This window comes from Hippopotamus amphibius, chromosome 7, assembly GCF_030028045.1.
Source record: "Hippopotamus amphibius kiboko isolate mHipAmp2 chromosome 7, mHipAmp2.hap2, whole genome shotgun sequence".
Lineage (NCBI taxonomy): Eukaryota > Metazoa > Chordata > Mammalia > Artiodactyla > Hippopotamidae > Hippopotamus > Hippopotamus amphibius.
In genome coordinates, this window is record NC_080192.1 from 126,920,736 (window position 1) to 126,945,536 (window position 24,801).

The 24,801-nt window shown below is 42.1% G+C and overlaps 1 protein-coding gene across 3 annotated transcripts in view; it reads right to left on the reverse strand.

Annotated features, from left to right (window-relative positions):
- Positions 1–24,801, reverse strand: part of BABAM2 (BRISC and BRCA1 A complex member 2) — a 407,317-nt gene that overhangs the window by 75,102 nt on the left and 307,414 nt on the right. For 2 of the 3 annotated variants that reach the window (XM_057743696.1, XM_057743695.1), the window contains 3 exons: positions 15,663–15,762; positions 12,575–12,645; positions 9,921–10,003 (listed from right to left, as the gene is read on the reverse strand). In XM_057743696.1, the coding sequence (XP_057599679.1) occupies positions 9,921–10,003; positions 12,575–12,645; positions 15,663–15,762 (254 nt within the window). The remainder of the gene's footprint in view (positions 1–9,920; positions 10,004–12,574; positions 12,646–15,662; positions 15,763–24,801) is intronic. The other variant, XM_057743697.1, reaches the window with a different exon arrangement.

Consider the following 24,801-nt stretch of genomic DNA (forward strand, 5'->3'; position numbering starts at 1 on the left):
CATATCTTTTTTTATTTTAAGCTCTTTATTGGAATATAATAGCTTTACACTGTTGTGCCAGTTTTTGCTGTACAACAAAGTGAATCAGCTGTATTTATACATATATCCCCATATCCCCTCCCTCCCGTGACTCCCACCCACCCTCCCTATCCCAGCCCTCTAAGTCCTAACCCATCCTTGAGTTGATCTCCCTTTGTTATGCAGCAGCTTCCCACTAGCTATCTATTTTACATTTGGTAGTGTATATATGTCAATGCTACTCTCTGACTTTGTCCCAGCTTCCCCTTCACCCCTCACCCCGTGTCCTCAAGTCCGTTCTCTACATCTGCCTCTTTATTCTTGCCCTGTCACAGGGCTCATCAGTACCATTTTTTTAGATTCCACACATATGAGTTAGCATACGGTATTTGTTTTTCTCTTTCGGGCTTACTTTGCTCTGTATGATAGACTCTAGGTCCATCCACCTCACTACAAATATCTCAATTTCATTCCTTTTTATGGCTGAGTAATATTCTATTGTATATATGTGCCACATCTTCTTTATCCATGCATCTGCTGATGGACACTTAACGTTGCTTCCACGTCTCAGCTACTGTAAAAAGCACTGTTATGAACATTGTGGTGCGTGTATCTTTTGGAATTAGAGTTTTCATCTTTTCCAGACATATGCCCAGATATATTTAAATGACTAGCAGAATTAGTCTGCCCAGGAGTGGGATTGCTGGATCATGTGGTAACTCTATCATTAGTTTTTTAAGGAAGCTCCATACTGTTTTCCATAGTGGCTGCCGGAGCTGGTAATTCCTTAATTAAGCCACTTATTTTTCTCTTTCTACGGCCACAGAGTGAAACCCTACTTGAGCCAATATATTTGTGCCACTGGACAGGGGATCACAGCTGGACAAACTGTCACCACCACCGAGGAGCAACACCAGCTTCATGCCTCACTGCCTTCGGATCAGAATGTCTTTGGTGAGATGTCCACTCACATTCCTGGGAGATGAGACAGTATATGCGTATCTCCCAGTGCATGGATGGTCACTGGCCCTCTACTTTTGTTCCTGGGACTTACAGTTCTCTGTGAAACTCCAAAGGCTTTTGACATTCATCAAATACGTGGGGCTACTGCCAACCAATGACCTGAAGCATTATAGTAATGCAGTTTATTAGCTCACGGGCTCTGGTATCAGTTCCTGGATTCAAGTCCTAACTCTGTCACAGTGAATACATTTACTCTTTCTGTGCCACAGTTTTGGCGTTTGTAAAATGTAATTATCCTCAGAAGGAATGCTGTGAGGAAGAATAACGACATATACACACCAAGCCCTGAGCACGGTATACACTTAATATCTGTTAACTATTGTTACTATAACTATTATCTTCAATAATAGCAAAAGTTTTACAACCAAAATGATGCCCATGTTTCAGTAATACTTTAAAATTAATTCAAAGAAAAGGTTAAACTTAATGAGGTTGATATTATAAAAGTTACTCTTTGTAAACAGCTTCCATTCTTTCATTTAGTGAGGTGCCTTCTTGGGTTACAATTTGTTAATTTCAAAGCAGCTGCATAGGTTTTTAAGTCAAAATCACTGAGTTTTCATGACCTTTCTTTAATCAGATAAACTTTAATCCAATAATTACAGTTGAAAAGAATAATACAACACATATAAGAGGGTATTTGGTATTGTGCATCTGATTTACAACCTCTTTCCTTACAAGCAGTCCTTTAAAGTCACTGAAAAGGTCTAACAAGGCATTAGTATGAAGAGAATGTTCCCAATGAAAATTAATGAAATGAATTCTCAAACCAGTGTCAGAAATTACAAAAAAAAGACTTTCTGGAAGTAGACTCTAGACATGAAACAGAAGTTTCAATTTGAATCAAAATAGTGACAGTGGTTGCTAAAGGACTGAAGCTATTTGAGCTGTAAACCTTGAAGAGGGTGTGTTTGTGTGTGTAATCAAAAGACAAAAACCACTTTGCCCAGAAGAGCTAACCACTTACAAGGAAGTCCAGGATAAAAATTAACCCAAAATGTTTAAAGTAGCTAAAAGACCCATAGTTCTCTTAATCAAAGCAAAAAGGCATTTTGCATAGAAAGTAGATTTTCTTTTATCTTTTTCCATATTTTTAAATCATTTTAAACAGTACAGAGAACTGATTGATTTCACTTTTTGTTCATAATCAATTTTAGTTCCTGTTGCTTTGATAGCTATTATTACTACTAAAATGATAAACTTAAATCACAAAGCTTTACATATGCCTGATCTGAGGTAAACATATTAATTCTAAAACAATATCACGCTTTTTATAAATCTGGTTTGAAATTAATTCTAGTGCATATCATTGTGTTTCTTAATTTTAATCATTTTGTTAATTCTGATTTATTCTTCAAATCTATTTATTTATATAAAAATGTGATCTGTATCCAAAAAGTAAGCAGGTTTGGGAAACTGCACAGTGTTGGTTTTAATGAATTTGTTGCTGCTGAATATTCTACGAGACATTGTTTCTGTGGCAAAGAGATGAGTTCACACCACTTTGCTCAGGAGCTGAGCGGCTGTCACTTTGACAGCTTTGCCTTGAGTGGTGAAAGGACAGTGATACTTCAATGCAAATAATTTCCTCGGTTACAGAAGCAATCATGCAGCCTGACACAATCAGAGCTTGGAAGGGGCATTTGCAACAATAAACAGAAGCCTCTGATTTTTACTTAAAATTTCAAAAGCTGTCCTGATTTCTAGTTTATTGGCCTTGATTACAGGCCTGTGAGGAAAGAATTATTTAAATGACTCGCAGAATTAGTCTGCAGTTGTCAATTTCCTCTAGCTTAAAAAACAAAACAAAACAAAAAAAGTCTCACCAGAAACTGAGCTCTCTGTAAAGCAAAATAACCGTTTTCTGGACTCATGTAAGCTTAAACCTAATGAATGAACGAATGACTGGAACGAGAGACAGATAAAGACAAATACCAAAAGAAGTAGATCAAGAAATACGTGTGAACTTTAATTACTGAAAATAAAGAAACAAGATCAGAGTGAGAAACTCATCATCTGCTAGAACAAATAAACCCTGCCACTTCCCTCTGCCTCCACTAGAAAAACTATGAAATGGAGTAGCAGAGCAATCAAAGTCCTACTAAGACCTACCTGAACAAAATACAAAGAAAATTATTTCTTCCTTTACTTTCTTTTGAAAATAAAAGGTTGTTTACAACAATAACAGAAAAAGCTGTATCGTTGTATTTACATTACGACGTATATGGATATAATATATGTGACAGTAATAGCACAAACAAGGGGGAGGGAGAGCAGCAAAGTCGCTTTATTTTACTCGAATTAAGTCACTGTGAACCGGAAGTAGACGGTGTTTAGCTGAAGATGCGTACTGCCGTCTCTAGAATAAACTACTAAGAAAATAACCAAAAAAAAAGGTGGCTAAAATGTCAACAAAGAAATTAAGATGGTGCACTAAAACATGTGTTCGGCACAAAATGAGGCAGGAAAAGAGGAACAAAAAAGGAATGAGACAAACGGCAAACAATATCAAAAGGGCAGACCCCAATCCAACCATAACAGCAGAGTTTGTTTACATGGGTACAAAAGCGAAACCCAACCATATGCTGTCTACAAGAGACACATTTTTAAAGGCATTAAAAACAAGGTTGAAAGCAGTGGACTGGAAGAGGTATACTAAGCAACCAATAAACAAAATAGAGCTGGGATGGGTTATTAACATGAGATGAAACAAACTTTAAGACAAGAAATATCACTAGAGACAAAAAGGAACATTCCATAATGATAAAAGGGTCAACATGTCAGAAGATACAACAGTTATAAATGTACATGCACCTCAGAACAAAAGTGACAGAACTGAAAGGAGAAATAATCCTTCCTGCACTTGTTAGTAGCAGCTACATTCCTCAACCAAAGGCTTTCCCCAGTTCCTGTCAGGAAACCTTTTCCTAAGCCATAGCTATAGCCCTTTCCAGCTTCTGGTAACCACACTCTCCTCTTGCCCATGCAGTCCTAGGGAAGGTAATGAATCCCTCCAGCTGCTAACCATTCCTTTTGGTTTTCTTTAACTCTGTCCACACCTTTGAACACAGCGCCTCCACTGAATTCTCCCATTACCTGTGTGATGCACCATCTGTTTTCTGATGGAAACTTGACCTATATCTAAACTCTTCTTGATTTGAAAGAGACCAGCAGTTTCTTACAAAATAGCCATTCTCTCTTTCTCACTCAAGTTAAAAGAACTCTGATTTTTATTTTTATTTATTTTTTTAAGATCTTTATTGGAGTATAATTGTTTTACACTGTTGTGCCAGTTTCTGCTGTACAAGAAAGCAAATCAGCTATATTTATACATATATCCCCATATCCCCTCCTTTTTGAGCCTCCCTCTCACCCTCCCTACCCCACCCCTCTAGGTCTTCACCAATCATCAAGTTGATCTCCCTGTAAGAACTCTGATTTTTAGCTGGGCATCTGCTGCTCCAGAAAGAGAACTACATTTCCCAGTCTGCCCTAGCACACATGCTGAACCATGCTGAACTAAGTTCTAGAACAATGACATGTAACTGGAAGTGGTGCATGAGACTTCTTCAAAGTCTGAGAAGGTTTGTACCTTTCTTCTTCCATCTTTTTTTTATTCTGTTACTTGCATTATGGATGTGATGGCTGGAGCTCCAACAGCTTTTCTGGACTATAAGCAAGAAAGCCACACCCCAGGGATGGGTATAAAGCTTGAAGGAATCTGTGTCCCATGTGACCTTTGGATCTGTCATTCCAGCCCTGTGAGGTACTATCTCTCTGGCCCTGACTCTCTTTCTAAGCTCTCCCTTGTATGACTCTCTCCTTCCTCACTGTGCTCCAGCCACACTGGCTCATACAGAGCTCTTTGCTGCCTTTTGTAGCTCTCTGCACAAGCTGACTTATTCCCTCCCCTGAAACCTCTTTCCTGAATCTGAGTGGACGCTCATTGAGGTCTCAGCTGAAACGTCACCTCCTATGAGAAGGCTCTCCTGATCATCCTGACAACAGCTCCCCTCTTAGCCTCTTTCAAAGCCCTCTGTTTTGTTCCATTATGTTATCTGTCACCATTTGTAACTTACATATTTGTTAGTTTACTTCTTTATTGTCTCTCTCATTAGACTCCACTAGGGAGGGTGTTTCTCTTTCTAATTCTCTCTTATATATATAAACGTATGAAGTTTTCTCCATCACACATCACTTTGTGCCTTGCATACAGTAAGCAAGCTCAAAAGTATTTGTTTTTAAAAAATGCGTATCAGTGTGTACTACACCTTTATGTAATCTCTTTTCTCACTAACTAGACCAGGGGTTGGCAAACTTCTATTGCAAAGAGTCAAAGAGTAAATATTTTAGGCTTTACCATTTTTGTTGCATATTCTTCTTCTCCACACCCCCCCCCCCCACCCCAACCCTTGAAAAACATAAAAACCATTCTTAGCTCAAGGGCCATATAAAAATAGAGTGAGGGTGGAGTTTGGCCCATAGGCTGTAGCCAGCCAACCCTTGTGTGAGACTCTAAGTGTCTTAAGGTCAAGCCTGAGTTCTTTACTTATCGCCCCTGGGACCTAGCCCAATTCGGAGCACACAGCAGGCTCTCAATAAACTCAGAACTCAGTTGAATTGGGTTAAGTTAATTGGGTTAGGAGTAGAGAGGAAATGAAACGGAACACCTAAAACAGTCAAATTTGGTCTAATAGGTATTTCGCCAGGGAGATAAGGCCTATGGTCCAGGCTGGATGACTCAAAGGGTCATTTACCAAGGAGTTACAGCTTCCTTGGTAAATGGGAAAAGACAGCTTCTCAAACAGTCACAATCTCCACACCCTCCCCTTCCAAGCAGCAACCCTATGACCTTAGGCAGCTGCACTCCTTACAGTGCAGTGGACAGGGGCCCATGAAAAAATGCCAGGTTTCCCCGTGGTTGCTTTTGCTGTGTGTTACTGCGCCTTGCTATCTGGTTCTCCTGTTACCCAGCATTCTGAAAAGCTGCAGGCTTAAAGATAGCATCTACCTCCAGAGGTAAAAACAGCTGGGCAAAGAGAGAAGTACCTATATAACCACTACAGATAATTCTTAGATGATGGCCAGAAAACCTTTCTGAAAACAGTTTCTGAATGAAAGCACGTCCCTGATCCTGCTGTGGCTCCAAATCTTGCAATATATTGATATGGATGAAGGAAGGAAAGAAAGAAGGAATAAATGGATGAAAATACTCATGGCCACAATCACGGCCACAGCTCCCACTCCTGGAACTGCCAGAATGCCAGGAAGTTGCAGTGTCTCTTGAGAGATCCCAGAATATGTACAATGTTTTCCCCTAGGGCATTCTTGCTTCCGCACACTCTGGCAAAGTCTGAGGTCAGAGCCATCGGCCTCAGGAGAGGAGTGCCTCTTTCCTCTTGCATCCAAAATGCTCAGAATTTCGCCAGCACCTACCCTCTTGACAGTCCTCTTCCTAGGCCTGGGCAGAACAGAGGGTGGGGGAGGGCAGAGATGTTATTTGGTGTCCTGCCAGGTCTTCAATCTTTATGGAGCAGTGAGCCAGCCACAGAAGACTGGCTCCATCTCTAGGCACTTCCTTTTTCCTTTTTCATGTTCTTGAGACCTCAGAATAATTCACTGCAATGTTTTATCATTAAGTCTCTGCCACCCCATACTAGACTCCCATCTTCATGGCAACAAAAAAGGGAACAAGTGGTCCTTGGGGGTCCCAAGCAAGCAGATGCTTCCAAGGGAAGGTAAGTTTCAGATGCTTAATCGTATGACTGAATAAAATGTATTACCTAACCAAGCTTCACTCTTCACTCAATCTAAAAGTCCTATATTTTAGATATAAGAAAGAAGCAAAAGGGTGGAAATAATTTATTTAAAGACAGGCTGTGAGTTAATGATGGAGCAGGAAACAGCGTCAAAGTCCCTTGATTCTTAGACAAGGTCTTATCTGCCAAAGAGCTGAGAGAGTGGGCTGGGACGCTAAGAGCAGGGAGCAAATGGCCTGGGGAGCAAAGGAGTAAAAGCCTGAGGAAACACTTTGGAAAAAGTAAATTAAACAAATCTCGAGGTCCCTGTACCTGTTCTAATGAGTGCCTGCGGGTTCTATGTTTCTGAAGAAGGTAATTAAAACTCGGTAATCAAAACTAAGTAAAAATATGACTCTGGGACTTATTTGCATGCCTGACATAGGAAGGTAGAGACGGAGAGAAGAACTACTGGATACACGGTACCATGTAGAAAATCTTCTTTGGGGAATAGACCTTCCAAAGGAACAAGAATTGCTGTAACACTGAACACAATGAGAAGGGGACTGGCAGGAACTGAAAGGTAGATGCTCTTTTATTCTTGCCAGGCACCACCCGAACAGGCATCCTTGAGTTGCATGTGGAAACACAGGTGAGAAAGATCAGTGCCAAGGATATCTTTTTTTCCCTTATATCTGATATGATCTCACATCAGTTTTTTTGAAAGTGGAATCATGGTTAGGAGACCACAGTAAGTTTCAGGAAAAACTGTTGCGATTTCATGCCACTTTGGGATGAAGAAATTGGTGGAAGCAGTCGCCTACTTTACTGTTTGTAATTGTCCTTCTGTGTGTCCTTTCTTCTGTGTCCTTCTCTCACAGCTCCTCTGGGAGGCCTCTGACCAGAGCCACCGCCATTCATGGCAGGGTACAGGCCCCTCTTGCTGAGCTGGGCTAGAGGAAACAGGCCAGACCGATGCCCCAGGCAGCTGTCCAGGATCAGGAGACACAAACCAAGCGTACAATCAGGATCTGGGGTCAGGTTACCGGGCTAGAGACAGAATCACTGGGATCGAGATGGTGGGGCAAAGTGCACATGGCAAATAGGAAGTGAGATCTCAGAAAGGAATTAACACGCAGAACGGAAAACCAGAGCTGTGATGGAGTCAGAATTAAAAGTGAGAGCTGGAAGCAGCAGCACGCAGCCCAGCTCAGTGGGGCCACAGAAGATGGTGAGTGAAGACAAGAGTGCCAGGAGGCCTCGACGGCGGGACGTCCTCTTCCACCTGGCCCTGTGCTGTGGATTAAGTTCCATCTGCTGATGCCTCCACAGGACTTCACAACCCGGGTGACATAAGAGGAAACTAAAGCAGAGAGAGGCTTGTCCTAGTGATTTGAACAAAGTCACATAATTAGTGGAAGGCACACCCAAGATGAAAATCTTCACCTCTCCAACTCTCTGCTTATCTGTGCACATAATTAATACAGAGCAACATGCTTGCGTTTTTCAGATGCACTGGAAAAGATGGTCCCAGTGCAAGACTAGTTATCAAGCAGGAGCTCCATATGAAGCCCTGCATGACAAGGTGGTTATCACTGGGAAACACCTTAAATGACAGGGAGAACCAACTTCTTAGAAGTACTTATGGCCAACTCTTAATTATCTCGATGTGGATTATACCGTGGTAAGGTTTTCATTACAGCTTTCTTCCCTCTACCACTATGGACATTTTTTGGGTTTCTTCCCTTAGTATCTGTTGGTGTGACGTCAGGTGAGACAAATTAAGAACTATTTTAGCCTACGCAAGTAATAACCAAGAAAGTAAAACTGCTGGGGAAGAAAAGTCCCCCCAAGTCATTATCTTTACACCATCTGACAGCGTAGCTGAACAGGGTCGAAGCTGTGCTTTCTGAAATAGTTTATTAAAGTCTAGGGTAGTTCTGGACTTCCCTGGTGGTGCAGTGGTTAAGAATCCGCCTGCCAATGCAGGGGACGTGGGTTTCTGCCCTGGGCCAGGAAGATCCCACATGCTGCGGAGCAACAAAGCCCATGCACCACAACTACTAATTCTGTGCTCTAGAGCCCGCAACCACGACGACTGAGCCCGTGTGCCACAACTACTGGAGCCCATGCGCCTACAGCCCGTGCCCTGCAACAAAGAGTAGCCCCTGCTCACAGCAACTAGAGAAAGCCCGCACAGCAACGAAGACCCAACGCAGCCAATACACAAATAAATAAATAAATAAATAAATTTACTAAAAAAAAAAAGTCTAGGGTAGTTCCATATACTGAGTGAAGTCAACCCGAACCCACTGGTTTTCTGAAACTTCTGTGCCTTTGGCTTGAAGTCTGGGTATTTGCATATTAAATTACTAAATAATAAAGCTCGTAGTTGACCTGCAACTTAAACCTGGCACCATGGGTCACTGGTTCTTATAGAACAAAGAAATATACAGAAGAGACTCTAAATGATCCATTAACCGAAAGCTGGAGCAATGCTTATTTCCTGACTGATTAATATAATACAACAGGCATTTAAATGTGCCCACTGTGTGGAAAACACTGAGAAGTCATGTTGGGAATTCATTAAAACACAGTCCCACCTTTAAGATATATAATATATATTACCAAAGTTATAGATTTTTTCACTTAAGAATGATAACCAAATGATCAAAGCAGTATGTTTTGAGTAATCTTCAAGTTTTGAAGCCTGAATCTGAAAGATACTTTGAAAACAGAAATCCCTCTAAGGTAGGGTTTCTTAAATTCAGCACTACTGACATTGTAGACTCAATAACGTTCTGTTTTAGGGACCTGTCCTATGCACTGTAGGATGTTTAGCAGCATCTCTGACCTCTATCCACTAAGGCCAGTAACAACAACTGCCACCCCTGGTCCCCCACCCATCGTGTCAAACATAACATTCCAGACATTACCAAGCGTCCCCTGAGTGACAAATTATACCTGGTTAAGAACCACTGATCTAGAGATATTTTCTCTTGAAGACCATGCAGTAAATATACTTATGCTAAAGTAAAAGGAATCAAGTCAGGACACTAAAGGTTGTCACATTCATTATTACATGTGGTTTAGTACATTTTTAAATGTATGCTGACATGTTAATAGCAAAAGTATACTCACTGTGTACAAGAAAACAAAAATCTTTCCACATCAGCAACAGAGTGAGTTTTGTAAAGCCTTCTGCATCATATTCCACGACACCCCTAAGTAATAAAAAGATACACACAAACAAACAAAAAAAACCCTCATAAAAACCAGGTATAAAAGAGATGGAACCAAGTAAAGAACATATTCATAAAGTCAGCGTTATTGAATCTGAGATGCATTACCACAGGAAGGATGTGGGATGTGGAATGAAAGCATCTAGGTTTAAGCTACAGCTTTGCCATTTACTACCTGGTATAACCTCAGGCAAATCACTTAACCTTTGGAGCCTAAGTTTCCTCATCTGTAAAACAAATATAATCATATGTGTAAACTTCATCATGGAGTTGTGAAAAACAAGTAAGGTAAACCATGAAATGTTATGCAAATGTTAGTTACCAGTGCTGAGCAAAAGACCACATGAAGAAGTCAGGGCAGCAATGACCCTACGTCTGCACAGTGACTGTCAAGTCTGCCCTTCACTTAGGCACTAACCAGAAACCAGCAATGACAGCATTACTAACTTCAGGATTATACACTACTTTCTTCCAAAGTATTGGGAATTCTTCCTCTTGTGCTCCCCTATCCTCCCCACTGGGCTCAAGACAAAGTAGCAATGTGGGCTGGGTGGACACTGGGTTCAGATGGGAGATCCACGTCTCCTGTGTCAAAGGAGAACAGCCGCTGACCACAGAAGGGCCTGGAGAGAATTCTGACACATTCACCTCCCCCATTTCCCTCAAGAGCTCAGTGCTTGGCGGGGGGTGGGGCTACCATAATGTGTCAATACTAACCACACAGCAAGGACAAGGATAATGTTCTCTCTCGTCCACCCAAGGAGGCCCCTGCCATCCTTAGAGATGCCTTCACCCTGGCTGAGTCAGGCCAGTCAGACCATTCATACTGATGGCCTCCAGGTTTAAGTAGGAAGGAACAGTTGAACCCCTTGGGAAGGTAAAGGAACTAAGGCACTGAAGGCTTAGTAATTTGCTCAAAGACTGCTGATACATCACTAAGATCTGCTGACTTAAGTCAACAACTCTATTCACCGGTTTGTATTTCTTTTAAGGATATGTAATTTATTCAATATTATGTTATAACATTGATATCTAAACTTTTTGGGTCCTGCATCCCATAAGCAAAAATAAGCACAGAGTCCTTTTCATTATGCATACAGTACAGTATATGGTAGTACTTGTATACGACTCTGCAGCTGTATACAAGTACTATTATATGTATAAAAACACAAAAATGTACATAAACCGAATGAGATTTAAAAGCAAGTGTAAGTTCAATGTTTACCCTTTTCGTGAATACCAATGGAGTGAGGTGGGACACACACCCCTGAGTTACACCCTGCTTTGGAGGTCACTGTGTGAATGTCTTCATTTTCAATTATACATACGGAAGAGAATCTTACTCAAAAATGGGAAGATTGATGGTGTCATTTATTAACCACTGTTTGTATAAGCACTTTCTCAAAATGCTCATAAATACAGCTGAAAAAAATGTTAAGTATTAGAGACTCATGTGGAGAGATAGTCACACTGTTTAGATATGGATACTTCTGTTTTGGAGACATGACAAATTCCACTGTTGTTTCCAGGAGTCAGAAGTTTTGCTTATAATCATGCCACATTTGTAAAACTATATCCCCACTTTATTCTTGATTTCATCTTCTCTTTGTTATTCCTTTTGTCCCAATTTCTTCATCTACTTATTACAAATTTTAATACGTACACACACACACACACACACACCCCTTCTCTGGAACAAGGTGGGAGATACCTAGACCACGAAACCCCTAGTGCTTAGTTCCCCCAGAGAGGTAGGCTGTGCCACCTTTTAAAGAAGACTGTGAGGAAAATGCCCTCCCCCTGCCACCCCCAGCGAAGCCCCGGGTGGAAGGTTGATAAGGGCTCCACCGTCACTGAGGACACAGCTGCGGAGCGGCCAGCCACGGGCCGCGAGAAGGAAAGGGCCAGAGCACAGGGAGGGAGGCGGGAGGAGACGCCCTCCCTGAAACTGCAGCCACACACGTCCCTCCTCCCCTGCGGGGCCTTCTCCCAACTCCTAATCCCAGGCGGGAGTCACGCGCTGGTGTCAGTGCCAGATTGCCTTCCCGAATCCCTGTGGCCCTGTGGGGAGTGGGAGTCCTGTCAGGAGACCTGCGCCCTGAGGAACAGGGCTCCCGGCTGGGCTTTCTCTCTGAGGTGTGGTCCGCCCGGCTGGCTGAACGGGTCAAGGTTGCGGGGCTTCCTTCAGGAGAAGGTGCCGGGCACGCCCGCCAGGCTCACCTCATGACTACTGTGCGATGACGGAGGTGAAAGTGCCGTGCAGACTGCAAAGAGCCCGAGGAGGAGCAGGCGTTAGGACCACCGCTACTGTGGTGTTTGGGGCTCGTCGTGCTGCTGCTCCAGGGAAGGTATTTGCTCCTCCTATTTGGTAAAGAACGCTACAAAAACGTCTTCCTGGGAGCTTTAGTATAAGCAGCACGCCAAAAAGAATCAAAATGGCATTGAAAAGTATCACGTGGAAGACCTAAGTGCTATTTTCTTAACCAAGCCCTCACATTGGGGTCATCTGGACACGAGGGCGTCCCTGACTCATGGTTTAAACATAGGACTTACGTGCCGAAGTGACTGAGGAAAGCAGCAATATACTCTCTCCTTTTGTGATATCCTTGAATCACATACTGCACCTGGAAGAGGAACCCAACGCTGAGACGTGCAGTAGGAAATCATTAAAGGCTTTATTATGTAAAATTTCAAAGATTCAGAGAAGTAGAAAGAATAGTAAAATGAACACCCGTATTCCCACACCTATATTCAACAACTGTGAATATTTTGTCTAGTTGCTTTTTATCCAGCCATCTACCTACCTATCAACCTGTCAATCAATCTTACTGAAATGTTTCAAAGGAAATTAGAGACATCATGACAGTTTGCCCCTAAACACTTCAGCCTGCATCTCCCAAAAACATCTTCCTACATAACCACAATACTATTCTCATACTCAACAAAACTGAGTAATCATTCTCTGAATTCATTCAGTACCCTGTCCGTTATCAAAACCTCCCAACGGTTCCCAAAACATTTTTGAAAAAAGTGGGGTATAAACAGGGATCAGGTATTTAATCTAGAAAGTCTTTTGCTATAGAATAATAGTACCTCCTGGGGTGTGGGTGTGTATACATAATATTGACTTTTCAAAGAGACTGGGCTAGTCGTCTTATCCTGCATTCTAGTTCTCTGGTTGTTTCCTTCCTTTTTCTCTATCTTCTGTATTTCCTAAAATTGGAAGTTAGCACTACAGGTGTGATTAGATTCAGAGTAAATATTTGGGGCAAGAAAACTTCCTAGGTGATACTGAGTTGGATCGTTGGTTAAGGTGATGCCACCCAGACCACTCTACTGTAAGGGGATGTCTCCCCTCTGCCATAGTGAGTAATCCAGGGGTATGCCCCTTGAAGCATGGGAAGACCGCGTTCCCATCAAACTTTCCCTTAATGGTTTTAGCATCTGTTGAAGACCCTTGTCTGAATCAATTACTTCACTAGGGCTGGAAAAGATGGTGATTTTGTATTCTATCATTCCATCTGCACTTATCAGCTGGAATTCTCTATAAAGAAGAGCTTCCTCTCATCCAATGGGTCTATTCGGTTATCTTGAACTACAACTCCTATTGAAAAGGCATGGTAATGCTCACTTCTTTCTTTTTAAATCTGGAACATTCAGAACAAGGAGTGTTACAACAGGAGATTTTATTTTGCCTTTTTATATTTCCTTGTTATCACCAAATGACAGTTTCTATAAAAGAAATTGTGAACTCATTAAGCTAGGCATCTGAAAGTTAGTCATTTACCCATAAGCTTCTAACACAAAAATACATTCCTTATAAAATGTCTTCATGATGGCTGAAAGAAACAGCAGGAGAAAAAGACCCCCCAAATTGTTTATCTTGGCTGTAGCCACACTGGGTTTCTATGGATAACAAAAGCTCAAGATAAAGTGCTTGAAATAACCTTGACACAATTGGTACTGATAGCCATTTGTACCCTTTAAAAGTAAAACAATTCTATTTATATAATAGGGGTTTTATGTCAATTTATAAAAACAGTGCTTGCTTTGCAGGCTTAATGCAGGATCAGAAATGTTATTTTGGGAAAAGAAAAACAGATGATAAGTTTGCTTAAGTGGCTTTGTTTAAAAAGGGGATGAAAACAGTTCTGTATACTTGATTTTAAAAACAGAAAACCAGTTTAACAGAAACCCACAACAAAAATGGCTACAAAGATAGATTCCAATGTAATTATGGAAATTCATTTGAAGAGATTGTTTCTAAAAGCAGCCCATACTGTCCTCGTTTGTGGCAAGCAGAAGAACACCAATTTTAAAAGACAAGCAAAATTAATGAAAGGGAACCAGATAAGAAAAACTGACTGATTCCTGTATTTCTGGGAAAATGGTATTATAATTTTTTTGAGGAAAATGTATGACTAGAAATTAATCTCAATTGGAGAGCTTTAAAAAGGCTTTTCTTCTTGGTTCTGGAGGACCAAATTTACATTTTTCTCTTTAATACTGGAACACAGATTTGAAGGCACTGCAAAGTCCCACAATGTGAATAAGAATTCTGTCCTCCGATCAGTTTTGTAGGAGGGTAGGGGCTGGGGGAATTTGCTCCAATAAGCAGCAACCACTCCGTTAGAGTTAAATGCCCTGGAGTGTGTGCCAAGCCCACAGACTGCAGAGCTGCCAGATTTTAGTTTCTCTGACATTTAAAAAATAATACTGAAGCCTTTGAAATATTATTATATTTCTAAAATATTTTCTATACGGAGATGAGCTATCTTTTGAATGAAAGAGACAAAAGATTTAATTTCCAAGCCATTGTGAACAAGTCAATATGAGCAAAGGAAATAGGATTTGGGGAATTAAGCAAATAGTTCATGTGGGAGAAGAAAGAGAGTCAGTGTTGTTTGTGGATCAATATCTCTAGTTTTTAGCTAAATAGGCCGGCTGGATATTAACAAGTACATTTTATACTTTGTAGAAATACCTGACAACAACCATTAGTGGAAACTCAGCTACTTGCCAGTGTAAGGGCTGATTAACACAGCTAAGAGAAAGCTTTAGGTAGTCTGATGTGCCTGATTCTAAGACAAGCTGACCTGGAAATCCTGCCCCTAGAAGCAGGACTCCGGCAAACTGCTCCTAGACATGACAGGGAGAATCAAGAACCAACCAGTAAAAAGTGCAGTACAGAACAGCAGAAAGAGATGAAAGCAACTCCACAGAGTTACTGTGATGTTAACTAGTGGTGCGCACACACACACACACACACATACACACACACACACACACACACGCAGCAGATAACTGGGAAATGAAAGAGTTCAAAATTTTTAAGCCATAAGAAGGTATAAGACCTACCAAAAACTTAGGGCGTAAAGAAATTCAAGGAAGAGGAGCTATACATTTAAAAGATGAAGATAAGACTGGGAGAGGAGATCAGAATCCTCAGAAAAGAAAGGAGGGCAAAGAAATCGGGAGAGAAACTGATGAGACGTAATGCAAAGTAGCAAAGGTTGATGTCAGTTGGAGGCTGAAGCTAAGAGGATGGGGTGGAGAGGATGGTGTCTGCACCACGATGCTGGGTAGGTGACACTGGAGGAAGGAGCCTCACAAAGTGGGGGAGGCAGGGTCTTGCCTTTACCTTGTTGGTGAGCAGGTGGCACACTTGAGGAACATAATCAATGAGACATCCTCCTCCTGGAAAAGCTGGGATGTGAAGAGCCGAGGAGCCGCCAAGCGCACTGGAAGGACAAAGTACAATGGACACTTCTCTTAGGGCTCAAGCAGTTTAAGTGTCACCCCAAACAGACTTGGCTTCTCTTGTCCAAGTCTGCCCACCAACTGCCTGAATTAATGATGGTGGGAATAGGGGCTTCACTCTATGACTACATTTCTATAGTTCATCCATTTTGTTACAACAACATGTTCATGTTACACATGACTAACAACGAATGATTAATGACAACTCATGATCCTATCACACAACAGTACAAATTAGCAAAGTCTGATTGGCATGGGTAAATGTCTTACCAACATTAATGGGGTGTACCTGTTATCGAAACACAGACTTTTATACTCTTGATTATGCCCAATTCATAACTGGGCTGAGCAAAGATAAGTCATTCATTAAACTGAACAAGACTGAACTGACACGACGGCGTAATAGTGTACCGACGGGACTAGTTCTGCAGTTCACTGGCTTTGTTGCCTTGGGCAGCCTCCTTGGGCTTTAGTTTCCTCATTCTTAGTGTGAGGCAGGTGGTCTAGGGCAGGAGATGCAAATGCCCGGGGTCTACCCAGCCCTGGCAGGCTCTGTAAATGAGTGGAGAGAATCAGGTGGGGATGTGAAGGACCTGGAGATTTTGTGCACTCCATTCTGGGAAGCGATTTCACTGCTCAGCCCCAGCTGATCTCTGACATGTAGGAACACAAGCCGGATCCTAATTTTTCAAGTGAAGCCAGAAATCCAGATCGTTTAATCTCTCAATTTTTAAATGGTGGCAACTGATTAAACATTTTCTGAAATACTGGTCCTGTGTCTGTGGGCCACATGGGTAGGAAGTGTGCAACTAATCCCAGTAAACACTGATACTCGATTCATCTAAACAAGAAGGTTCAGTCAAAAATCATCAATCCAAGCACTAGACGTGCCACTGATTCAGAAACAGTTTCCAGAACTTTCCTGGAGGTTATCTTTTCAGCTTAAATGAACCAGCAAAGGATTATTAAAAAAATTGTTCAGAACCTTATAGCCTGCATTTTGTATATCATCCTTAATCTTGATTTCATCTTCTTTCCTACTCTCAGTTTCCTTTGGTCCTAATTTGTTTTTCTTACTTGAATTTTATTTTAATGTATATATTTCTGTAAGCCCCGTAAACCCTTTCTGTAAGACAACGGGATATAAAAAGACCCCTAAAACCCTTTAATGCTGTGATTACTCATTATCCAAGCCCCCCACAGTAATGCGGTTGTAAATGGAAGCAAAATGTTTCACAATAACAGTCTCAAAAATCATTCTCAAATAGTTTAGAGCAGATAGACTCAGTGTAGAGTTTGTGGTACAAGGAACAATATATGTAACTACTCAAAGGACTCCTGACCCAGTCTGTCTCCCTATTGACTACAGATTTCTGAAATTAATTTTTCCAGTAAAAATGAATATTATGTTTATTTATTTATGGGAATGAGAAATCCCAAAAAACAAAATTCCAGCTGACGTGAGGAACTCAATATGGAAATATTCGCTGCTGACTTATCCCACTCAGATGATAAGTAAAAAGCACAACTCTGACAACTGAGAAAATTCTGAGACAGCGTTTGACCAAGAATGACAGTAATGAATCGTGTACACCCCGCAACTGCGCGGAATCGGCAAGAACATCATTTCCATTTGCTGCTCTCAGAGTAGACACTGGATGAGATTTAGCCTCAACTCTGAAGAAGGCTAGGAAAACTCCTATGACTTTCTGTGAACTAGAGGAAGGCTTTCTGTCCCCTCTTTTGTATGCGAAAGTACGTGGAGGGAGCACATCTCACTGGAAGAGTCTAATGGTTCCATTAGGATGGAAAATTGATGAAGAAGAAAATTCTACAGTATAAGAAAAGTAAATCCAGCATTTATAGCCTGTGGTTCTTGGTGAAATATCGGCATAAAAGAGAAAACCAAGATTCAGGTTTCTCATAGGTTACTTAGGGGAACAATCCTTAGCACAACCAAATTCAAAAAATAATAATTTGGACAGTTCCCCTGTCCAAAATTGATAGTAATGGGCTTTGACCTGTATAAAATATGACAGGATAAGTTCTTAATCATTCACTAAATTGAATACAAGGAGTGAAAACTGTGTGGGAAATCCTCTCAACCTGAAGCTCTCTCTGAAATACAGCCATTAAACAAAACTTACCTATAATAAAAGAACGAAGCAGAGGTATGGAGACATGTAAAGACCAGAGAGATGGGCCTGGCTGCTCTGTTGCCGGGCCCCTCTCTCTGCACTCTGTTTCTGTGATTGTCAAGAACTAACCCTTGTTGCTAGGTGCTTTCTCATTAACTAGTTTAATCCTCTCCGCGATTCAGTGAGGTGGGAATTATCACTGTGATTTTACAAGTGAAGAAATTGAGGCTCAGAGAGCAGAAGAAATTTCCTTGGGTTCACACACTTAGGAAATGGTAAAGCCAGGATCTGAATTCAGAGAAGCCTGTTGCTGGAGTGCAGGCTGCCGTTACTGCTGAACTGTGTGCCTCCCTGAGAGCAGGAGGGGGGAGGGAATGACGATTTTAATCCTGAAAGGACTACAGGGATGGAAAGACACAGAGGGTGTGGCTACCAGTGAGCAGGGTCAGGATTCCAATGAGGCTGAAGGGCTTCTAGAAGTGCTCAGACCACCACCGAAGCAGGCACTATGCTGTACAGCTCATCTCCTCTTACAACTTTCCACACGGCAGCAGGGCAAGTATTCCTCCCGATTTTGTTCACACCGCAGTACTCTCCCACCCCAACCAACCATCAAACAACCGGACTCAGTGCACCTTGGATGTGAGGGACCAACCACTCTGCCGCGTCCAAATGTGAATGACGCAGCTGCGCAGGGGAGGCCTCAATGTGTGAAGCACTTGAGATACTAGCAAGGATAGTTCTAAATGAGAGTTGATTTTTTAAAGGATACTCACTGCACCTTTTTTTTTTAAACTCAGTAGTTTCTAAGCCTGTGAGGGTTCTGAACCTGACTTTCAGCCGTCACAGGCTGATAAGTGCTGCTGATTCATGTGTAAATATCCGCCTCGTGGGTAGATATTTAACAGGCTTGCTATAGCCTGAGTACTGCCCTGATCGCACTGAACAAACAAAGTCAAGTGCCATGAAGGAAAAGAGCTATGATGTTTTCAAAGGGTGCAAGACAGAGGAGGTAAGGCCTTGTGACCTCGAATCTTTTCATATTCATGAGTCAAGAAATGCTGGGCTGAGCATGTACAACAGAAATCTCACCCTGTGCAGGGATGCCGGGTCTCACTCAGCTATTCTCAGGAAGGCAGGGCTGGCTGGTGAGAAGCAGGGCCTCACTCACCCACTAAGTGTCTGAGCTGGGGCTGGGGAAGCGGTGAGGGGGAGATGAAAGGGACCACTGAGTGTAGACTCATCTGATCTCTGGAGCACTGCAGGGAGAAAGCAGCGCTAAAAGGTGGGGAAACGAAATTGGTGTGGCAGGGTCTCAGGCTGAACTTGAGAGGAAAAAGGGGTGAAAAAGGCTGCTTTGATAAGAAAGCACCGTCAATCTCTTTATGGACTGTAACAAAATGTGAAACAAGCTGATAATTCTTAGAACTGAAACTGAATCTGTGGATAGAAATTAGAAGGACAAGGCCAGAGCCTGAGAAATCTTTCTAACAGTGGAGTTGAACTGACCAAAAGGTAGCCAGAAAAACATTTCCAAGTCTGTCTTGTTGGCTCTAAAAGTCAAATATAAGAACTGTCTATGAACTAATACTATTGTTTCCATGCAAATACAGCTAATTGAGCCCTCGTGGACCTTTCTCTGTCAGCAAATATTCAGAGCATCTCTAATACTGAAGACTTGAACTGGCTACAGCCAACAGCATAAAGGAAATATTTCTGAGCATTTCTGACATGGAAAAATGCAGGCAGTCAGCTTGTCTACAAGCTTGACTTGGGACAATCAGGTTTAACCCATCATGGGATAGCAATTCTCTCCTCCCCATGTGAGGCTTTATCTTACTGGCCAAATAAAATGAAGAAAACATGATTTGGCACTGGAGAAAACCAGAAGGGCCAATGATTTCCAATTATACTTCTTGCTTCTGCCAGGTTTGCTCTCTTGGTCCTACTCAACTTTCCCATGAATGCAGCGAGGATAATACTACCCTTAAAAAGAAGCATGTCTCTCAAGGGTTAAAGTAACAATTACAGTTACACTAATATTAAAATAGCACCACGCACTCCAAAAGAGACATTATTCTAGGATGCCTCTTGTGTGAGTGTTCTATGGACAGGGTTACAGCAAGGCACTGTCAGAGATGCCTGAATCGGCCTTAATGTCCAGTTTTGCCTTTGAACTGGGTTCTGAGGGAGAGGATGTTGACCTGGTTGCCTCCTCCCCGGTATGATTCAGGGGAGCATTGGAGGGTGAAGCATGGAAATGGGGAACTTCAAGGATGATAGATGGACACCAGCTGCCTCTAGCCGCCAAGCTATGAGAAATCATAAAGAAAGGTGAGCCTTCAACGCAATCCAACACACACAAACTGTATGCCTAAATCTGTTTAAGGACTTGAGTTTCCCATTCTGAATATGTGACTAGGGCACCACTGTTAATTCCTTTCAAGGTAGAGAAATGCCAGGGACCTCAAGAATCTAGGGCACTCTATAATGACAGAGTATGTTTCCTGGTGGCCTGCCAGGAAAGCCATTATAATAAAACAAAAGTCACTGTTATTTACTGAGTATTCACTTTTGCCAGGCACTCTACTGGGTATTTCATGATCTCTAAACCTCCCAAGAACCCTGCCAGGTAGATCTAATTAGCCCAACTTACAGATGAGGAAACTGAGGTTCTAAGAGTCTAAGTATCTTGTCCAAGATTACCCAGCAAGTAAGTTGCAGATATGGGCTTGAATCCCATTCTTTCTGGTTCCAAAGCCTGTGTCCTTCTTTAGAAATTCTTTCATGAGAAGGATGGTGTGGAATTTCTAAAATTTTAACCCCTAGCTATATAACTGAAACATTAGTATAAGTGGCTGAAATTATCCTCAAAAACCTTCATTCATGAAATCAATCACCTTTTTTCACTTTTTTCTTAAGATATCATAACTGGGTAGGATTAAAAAAAAAAAATCATACGTAGGTTCTGAAAACCCAAAAGTACATAAATACTACACTAAGGAAAGAGTCTGTTTTTTTTGTTTTTGTTTTTTCCTAACTGGAATTTTTTTTCTAGGAAAGCATTTTCTAGAACTGTTGTTAGCCCCCGTCTCATTTTATAGAGTCAACTCTGAGCCATCTTAAGTCTCTCCACCCCTGGGTTAAACAAAATCAGGGTGTAATTAAAAATGGAAAAAAAAATCTAGTTGAATATAACAGGAGAATAAGATAAAAGATCAGGATGACAAGTTAAGTTTACAAGTAGGAGAACATTCGGGGAGTCACACTGGATGAGAGGTTCACTGAAGCATCGATGTAGGCCTGGCTGTATTACATTTGTGCACCTGATCTAATATTTCCAATATACATACTTCACAGCATAAAATTAGGTCTTATTAGAGCACTGTATTCCATTTCCTGTTTCCCATTTTTAGAGGGACATATGAAAATGGAAATGTTCTGAGACAATGGTAAGTATGATTAAACACTCAGAAAACGCTCCTGTTTGGAGCAAAGTCTAAAGAAGCTGAAACTGCTAAGTTAAAGTGCTTAGAAGGTTATGGAATTATTAAACAGAGTAATTTAAAAACATGAAGGCAGACTATACGGATGATCTGGATCAGGTATTCTTTGCTTAGTCACAGCATAGAGTTTAAAAGGCAATGTGAGGGATTCAGTTGGTAAAATGAATTCTCCACAGAAAGGAGGAGTGAATAATAGCTCCATTCATGAAGTGCTATGCATTAGGCACTATACTAAGTGCTTTTCCTGTATGATATCCTCTCTTTTTCACATCAATCTATGAGACAGGTGTTATCCCATTTTACAGATGAGAAGGCTGGAGCTTAGGGAAGCTACCTAATCACCTCTGAAGTCACAAAGGTGGTAAAATGGCAGAGAGGCATCTAAATCCAGGTCTCTCTGACCTAAATCTACCCCACTCTCAGGTCTTCAATGATCACTTTTGTGACTTCTGAATCCTTATCTGCACACCTGACATCTGGTTTCACATGTGTCAGACCCATCAGGCTCCTTCTGGCCTGAGTGTTTCAGGCAGATGCCTGGGCTGACTGAGTCCCTGAGGCCATTTCCAGGAATTTTTATTAAACTTATTTAGATACCTGAACTGAAGTAGTTAGGGATGTTTTCATTCTAGGCAAATGAACCCCTGGAAATTCTGAGGGCCAGAGGACTTGACGGACACTTTCCAGGAGACAGGAGGTGAAATGCAAGGAAGGAAACTTTACACTTGAAGAAATACAAAAGATGAGAATACCGTAATTGCAAACAGAGTCAGTCTAATGACATGAACACTAACCAAGTTTTTGTTCAGAAATGTGTTTAAGTTTGTTAACATCCCAGAAAAGCCTTTAAGGGACAGTCTTAACAGATGTCCACCATCAGGATTTTGTTAGTACGTGGAAAAGCATTTAAAGTAAGCCCCAAAAAACAACAGTGAACTTAGCAGATGTTCTATTAAGATTTGGTTTGAACTACTTATAATGATGCCCGGCCACTCAAGACATGAATAGGCGAAGGGAGAGAAAAGCTTTTTTCTTCTTGTTATATCTTCATCCCTGGCTTCTTACCTGCAGTATGATCCTATCACAATTTCTTTAAGAAGAGAAACTATTTTCAAATACTAGTCATTAGGAATGAGTGAATTTGGACCTCCCTGGTGGTGCAGTAGTTAAGAATCTGCCTGCTAATGCAGGGGACACGGGTTCGATCCCTGGTCCGGGAAGATCCCACATGATGTGCAGCAACTAAGCCCCTGTGCGCCACAACTACTGAGCCTGGGCTCTAGAGCCCGCGAGCCACAACTACTGAAGCCCAAGCGCCTAGAGTCCGTGCTCCACAGCAAGAAAAGCCACCACAATGAGAAGCCTGTGCACCACAATGAAGAGAGTAGCCCCTGCTTGCCACAACTAGAGAAAGCCTATGCGCAGCAACGAAGACCCAACGCAGCCAATAAATAAATTAATTTAAAAAAAAGGAATGAGTGAATTTATTGTGAGTTTGTTATAAATTTACACCCTTAAGACTCCAATGAATGGCTTTACTGCTCTGCTACTACACAGGTAGAGGTTATTTTCCCTATGGATTACTACATGTATATATCAAATCATTACACTGTACACTATAAATATCTTACATTTTAATTTGTCAGTTATGCTTCAATAAAGCTGGAAAAAATCAATGCATACAATAGTTACCCTAGACTAAACCCACAAGCATTTTTATAACACCCTCCTCCTCACTGCACACAGGTTTTAATGATGGTCAAAAGAAGATGCAGAGAAAAAAACTCCCTCTGCCTGACCAGGGTAGAGCAGTATAGCCACCTGATTCCTGTTTGCCAGCATTTACTAAAGGCTCAGGCCTATGAACAGCATGGGGCAACTTCATGCACACATCACTTGTCTCTGTGCTCAAAGAGCTATAGGTTGGAGCCTGACGTGCACACACAAAGAAATGAAAAGATACCAGAAGATGCGGTTAGTCAGGCTACTGGTACACAGCACTTTACAATTTGTTTCTAAAGTGCCCCTCATTTGGTGGATTTTTACAACAGTCTTACACAGTAGGTAGCAAGTGTTAACATATTCACTGTAGAGATGAGAAGACGGAGGCTTGAGATGGATGACTTGTCCAAGGTTTAAGGCCAGCAACAAAGTGGGATTGGAATCTTTCCTCTGTAGTGTTTTCATGACTGCATAAGAATAACCTTGGGAGCCCGAAAGAAACTCAGATCCCCAAGCCCCACCCCAGAGACGCTAAGTTCAGCGGGTCTGATGTGGGACCTAGCTCCCTAGTGGATGTAGGAGCAGGGGGTCCTCACACCCTGCTCTGCACCTCACCCTGAGGACGCACAACAGGGACTGGGGATGGGGAGGCATGTGATAAAGGCAAATCTGTCTCCCATCCCCGAGGCATTAGGTCACTGACTATTTGAAAGGCACTGTGGACCACAGGGCATGAAGAAAGCAGAGATACACTCAAGGAGCCCAAGGCTTAGTAGGGGAGATGAGACATTTATGGAAACAACTAGAAAAAAAGGTGATTACTGCTAAGTGTGTACATGGGCAAAATGAAGTCTAGTCACATGCAGGTAACCAGAAGGCAAGGCAAAGGAACAGTCAAACCAAGGCTGGGGCTGGAAGGAAGGAGGACACAGGTACTACCCCACAAGGTAAGGCACGTGATCAAAGGCTAGGAACTCTGTGGACAGCAGACCATGAGTCCTGGACTACACTAAGCAGCTTTTTGCCCCAATGAGATATTTCATACTTCAGGCTGCCCGGGATATCTACTGGTAAAAGGGTACCTGCCTGGAGGGGGAATAAGAAGCTATGGTGGGCCACCCCGATGCATGCCAACGGTGAACTGGGCAGGAAAGAAAATTCAAGGTTAAAAAAGAAGTTCTGTGTAGTCAGAGAGTGAGAGATGTCCTGGAGAGAAGGAAAAGTCTGGGGTTTGAGCCTGAATCTCAGCCAGTGTCACTGCTTCACATACCTCTTTTATACCCACAAGTTCTAAACTTATACTCTCTCTCAGACCTTTCCTGAACTCAGGGCTCATAGAGCCAACAGGCTACTCAATGCCTCCACTTGGATGTGTAAAATGTACCTCAGATTTAACCTGCTAACCAGCAGACTCTGCCTGCAAAACCTACCGCCCCTGCTCTCATCCCAGGTCAGCCCACAGCAGCACCAACCAACTGGTTCCTTAGACCCAATACAATCTAGCACAGCTTCTCCTCTGGATGCTTGCCTCCACGGAGAAGCTGGGGTTGCTTCCTCTCAGCCCACTGGCTCCGTTCTGCTGTTCCCTTTGCCTGCAACTCTCTTCCCAGCCACCTGCAGGGCTTCCTCACCTGCTTCAGGTCTTACTCAAATC